Source organism: Rhagoletis pomonella, unplaced genomic scaffold (assembly GCF_013731165.1).
Source record: "Rhagoletis pomonella isolate Grant_MI unplaced genomic scaffold, Rhpom_1.0 Rhpom_scaffold_00007, whole genome shotgun sequence".
In the NCBI taxonomy this organism is placed as follows: Eukaryota; Metazoa; Arthropoda; class Insecta; order Diptera; family Tephritidae; genus Rhagoletis; species Rhagoletis pomonella.
This window is the reverse complement of record NW_023458561.1, coordinates 36648631-36652080: the sequence shown is the minus strand read 5'-3', so window position 1 is coordinate 36652080 and position 3450 is coordinate 36648631. Positions and strand designations below refer to the sequence as shown.

Here is a 3450-nt window from a genome sequence, read left to right as displayed (position 1 = left end):
TAAACAAATCCGAATTGCACTATGAACATTTTACGGGCGACAAAATCATAGTCCATCCTAGCGATTAATTCGCATAACTATGAATGATAATGCGCATATGCAGAAATGTCGTACATTGCACACTAGGGTGGTCTAAAAATGCATGTGTAAAAGTAAAGTAGCAAGTTTAATGTTCTCACCCCACTGGGTGATGGGGACACCCTTATCAAAAAATATTTACGAAAAAAAAATACATATACATAATATACATGGAAAACTGTGAGCGCTTTGAGCGACCTCAAAATATTTTTTGATCTCAAATTAAAAAAAAAAAATTAGCATGTTTTTTCCGGCATAGAACAATGCTAGGGGTGAGAGCATCAAAATTTTGACTTTTCTTTTTTTTTTTTTACCACAATAGTGCACAGATCTATTCTGCACGTTACAGATGATTTTGCAACCGGAAAGTTTTATTACCAAAAAATGTTACCACTTCTTGTCACCGCTATTCTAGGTATATTGATGTGAAGCAGTGAAAATACGCAGCAATTCAGCTACGAAGATTTGTAGAAATTCTGGTACTGCATATTTCAAGGGGCAATTTTTTGTTACCAGCTTATGAGATGATAACAAAATTTAGAAAATTATATAAAAAAAATTTGATTTCAAAATAAAAAAATAGGGGTATATTTTTCTCGGTATAGAACAATTTTAGGGGGTGAGAGCATAGAAATTCTGACTTTACTTTTTCGTATGCATTTTTGGACCACCCTAATGTATACACATCAATTATAACACTATTAATATATACATACATACACAGTTCGGCAATATCTGGGATTTTGGACCGAGGCAACGAGCTCCGGTCCATACCAAAGCAACAGTAGAGATGGGTGAAGGCAGCCTTGGTGATGTTCTGCTGCAGAACCCCGGAACCCAATATCGCTGGCGCTGTACATGGCCGCCGTTGCAAAGACAGGCTTCGCCTATTCTGTGGCTAGGTTGGAGGTTGTGAACTGTAAGGATATTCCAGTCAGACCCAGAACAATGGCATGGGTTCCCTCGACAACTTCTGCACCGGCGAGCATTCTAAATATGCTTAAAGTGATGAATCCAGCTCTTCTGACGAGTGATTGGAGGGGTGGAGGATGCTGTTGGCCCTTCAAGACAAGTGGTTTTATCCCTAAATAAGATGTGACTTCAGCTCCTGGAGAGGAGGTCAAGTGTTTTATGGCCCCGATGAGGCCATACTTAGAGTGTATCGTAGGGACGCTCGTCGCGCTGAGAGCAACGACTCATCACAATCGAACTATGCATCGACAATGCATAGGGTGTTTGCGGAGGAGGAACTGGTTTACAGAGACGGGGAGTGCAGGTCAACCTCCACAGGTCTAAAGCAGCCTCGGCAGCTCTTCTATGTCGTCTGTCCAAAGGCGATGTTGGTTTGGCACTAATCCAATGACCGTGGGCTTTCAACTGATGGGTCTATGGATTGGGTGCCACGGGTTTCGAGCTGTTCGCAGAGCGTGGTAAGGTAAAATTAGAGCCTGCATTTTGGCAAAAGTGGATTAAAAAATCTTTCTTTTACCTAATTATAGTGAAGGTGACGTCGCGACAACACTTTTGGAGCTGGAGAGAACATCCATCTTGCTGGTTTCGGCCTACATGCCCTACGACTCGGAGCACCCTCCTCAATCAACAGTGCAGAACTTTGAGGTATTTTTCGTTGCATACGCCGATTACAGTGCAATCGCATTGATGGAAAAGTTTCCGCAAACGCTATGTGAGCTACTGCAGCGAACGCTTCGAGGTGTATCCAAGTTGTCCACCCGCTGTGGCCTAAGCGTCAGCTCAAGCAAAATGGACCTCGTCTTCTTTACGAGAAGTTACAAAAGGACTTCGGTTAGTCCACCGGAGCTAAACAAAGTCCGGTTAAGACTTGCTACAAAAGCCAAATTTCTAGGCGTTATTTTAGCTGAACTGTACCCCTCTATACTAGTAAAAGGGCCATATGCAAGAGATGGGGCCTCAGTCCCCGGATTTGTCGATGGATATTTATAGCAGTCGTATGACCAATCCTCTAGTATGGAGTGGTATGGTATGTAGTAGTATGATGTATGGTATGTATGGTAGTATGGTGTAGTATGGAGTAGTATGGTGGCCGTATTAGATAAAGGTCCAGTATAAGCGGAACGCTCAGAACCACGCCAAACGATGGGCTGAATGCTTTTTTTAGCTCGCTGCTCGCTGCTCTTTGCTTAAGCCCAGGGACACTCTTGTATATTAAATAAATTTTGCTTCAATCCGAACAGCACAGACCGCTGCGCTTCAATATCGGTTCCGGAAAGCAACTTTAGCACAAGAATTCCAAGCAGGGAGGAATGGAAGAAGATTTCAACACTCCACCTGATGGTATTGACATCTACACAGTTGGCTTGAAACTCGACGGTAAGGTAAGAGGGGGCATTCTCACACGAAACCATCCTGAAGTTTCAGCTATCATGGAGGCTGCTGAGAATCTTGGCACCGAAATTATGGGAAGGGACATCTTCATTTTTAGTGACAGCCAGGCTGCAATCAAACCTCTGAGCTCTTTCGCGTTTTATTAAAAGATTGAGCTGGACTGCTACCTATCTCTATAGCAGATGGCCAAGCAGAACATACTACACCTCACTTGGGTCTCTCGTCAAAGGAGCATGCAAGGGCAACTGCATGGCAGATCAACTTGCAAGGCAAGGCACAACCAAGCAGATTCTTCTTAGTAAATAACACATTCGTATGTTTGAAAACCAATTTCAGCAGCCGGATTCCAACATTCGCTATCGCTAATTTTGATCGCCAAAAATCTACAAACAAAAAAAAAAAAAAAAAAAATAGCAAGTGCGCCTAAAAACATGCGACAGCTATTTGCTTGTCCTTAATGCTGCCCGTTGAGAAATTAACAATTTTCAGTAGTATGTTTATGTGCACATTTTTTAGCGTACCTACAGCATTACGCTTTCTTCCCAAAATATATATTTTGCTCCCAGTACATAGATGAGTCTTCGCGTGTTGAGTATTAAAAATTTTATTTACCGCCAAGACATTTCCGTACTGCGTTGCTACCTCTCCGTGTGGCAAACAATTATGAGTTACTTTAGCGGATAACAGTGTTTATTCGCAAGCAAATTTTGTACCACTTGTAAACTAAGAACTGTAAACTGCATTAATTAAAATCAAATTTGTTATAATTACTTCATTGTGTAATGCCAAGCGCAACAGGATCAACTACTATTGCTATGAAAGCGCTTTTGTAATCCCTTTAGATCATAATTTCAAAATTCCGCCATTGAATAAAGCACACCATTGCATAGTTAGGCCACCTACCGCATGACGTAAATATAATTTTCTAGATAGATTACCGATACCCAACTGCCGCTCCGCTCTCTGCAGCATCCAACGAAATTCTATTCAAAGTTTGCCAAGGGCTCA

General features: G+C 41.9%; 1 protein-coding gene across 1 annotated transcript in view; it reads left to right on the top strand.

Annotated features, from left to right (window-relative positions):
* The window catches only part of LOC118743796 (nuclear pore membrane glycoprotein 210), a 120466-nt gene that overhangs the window by 114992 nt on the left and 2024 nt on the right, over window positions 1-3450 (top strand). The window contains exon 25 of the mRNA XM_036476560.1: window positions 1583-1881. Within this exon, the coding sequence (XP_036332453.1) occupies window positions 1583-1881 (299 nt within the window). The remainder of the gene's footprint in view (window positions 1-1582; window positions 1882-3450) is intronic.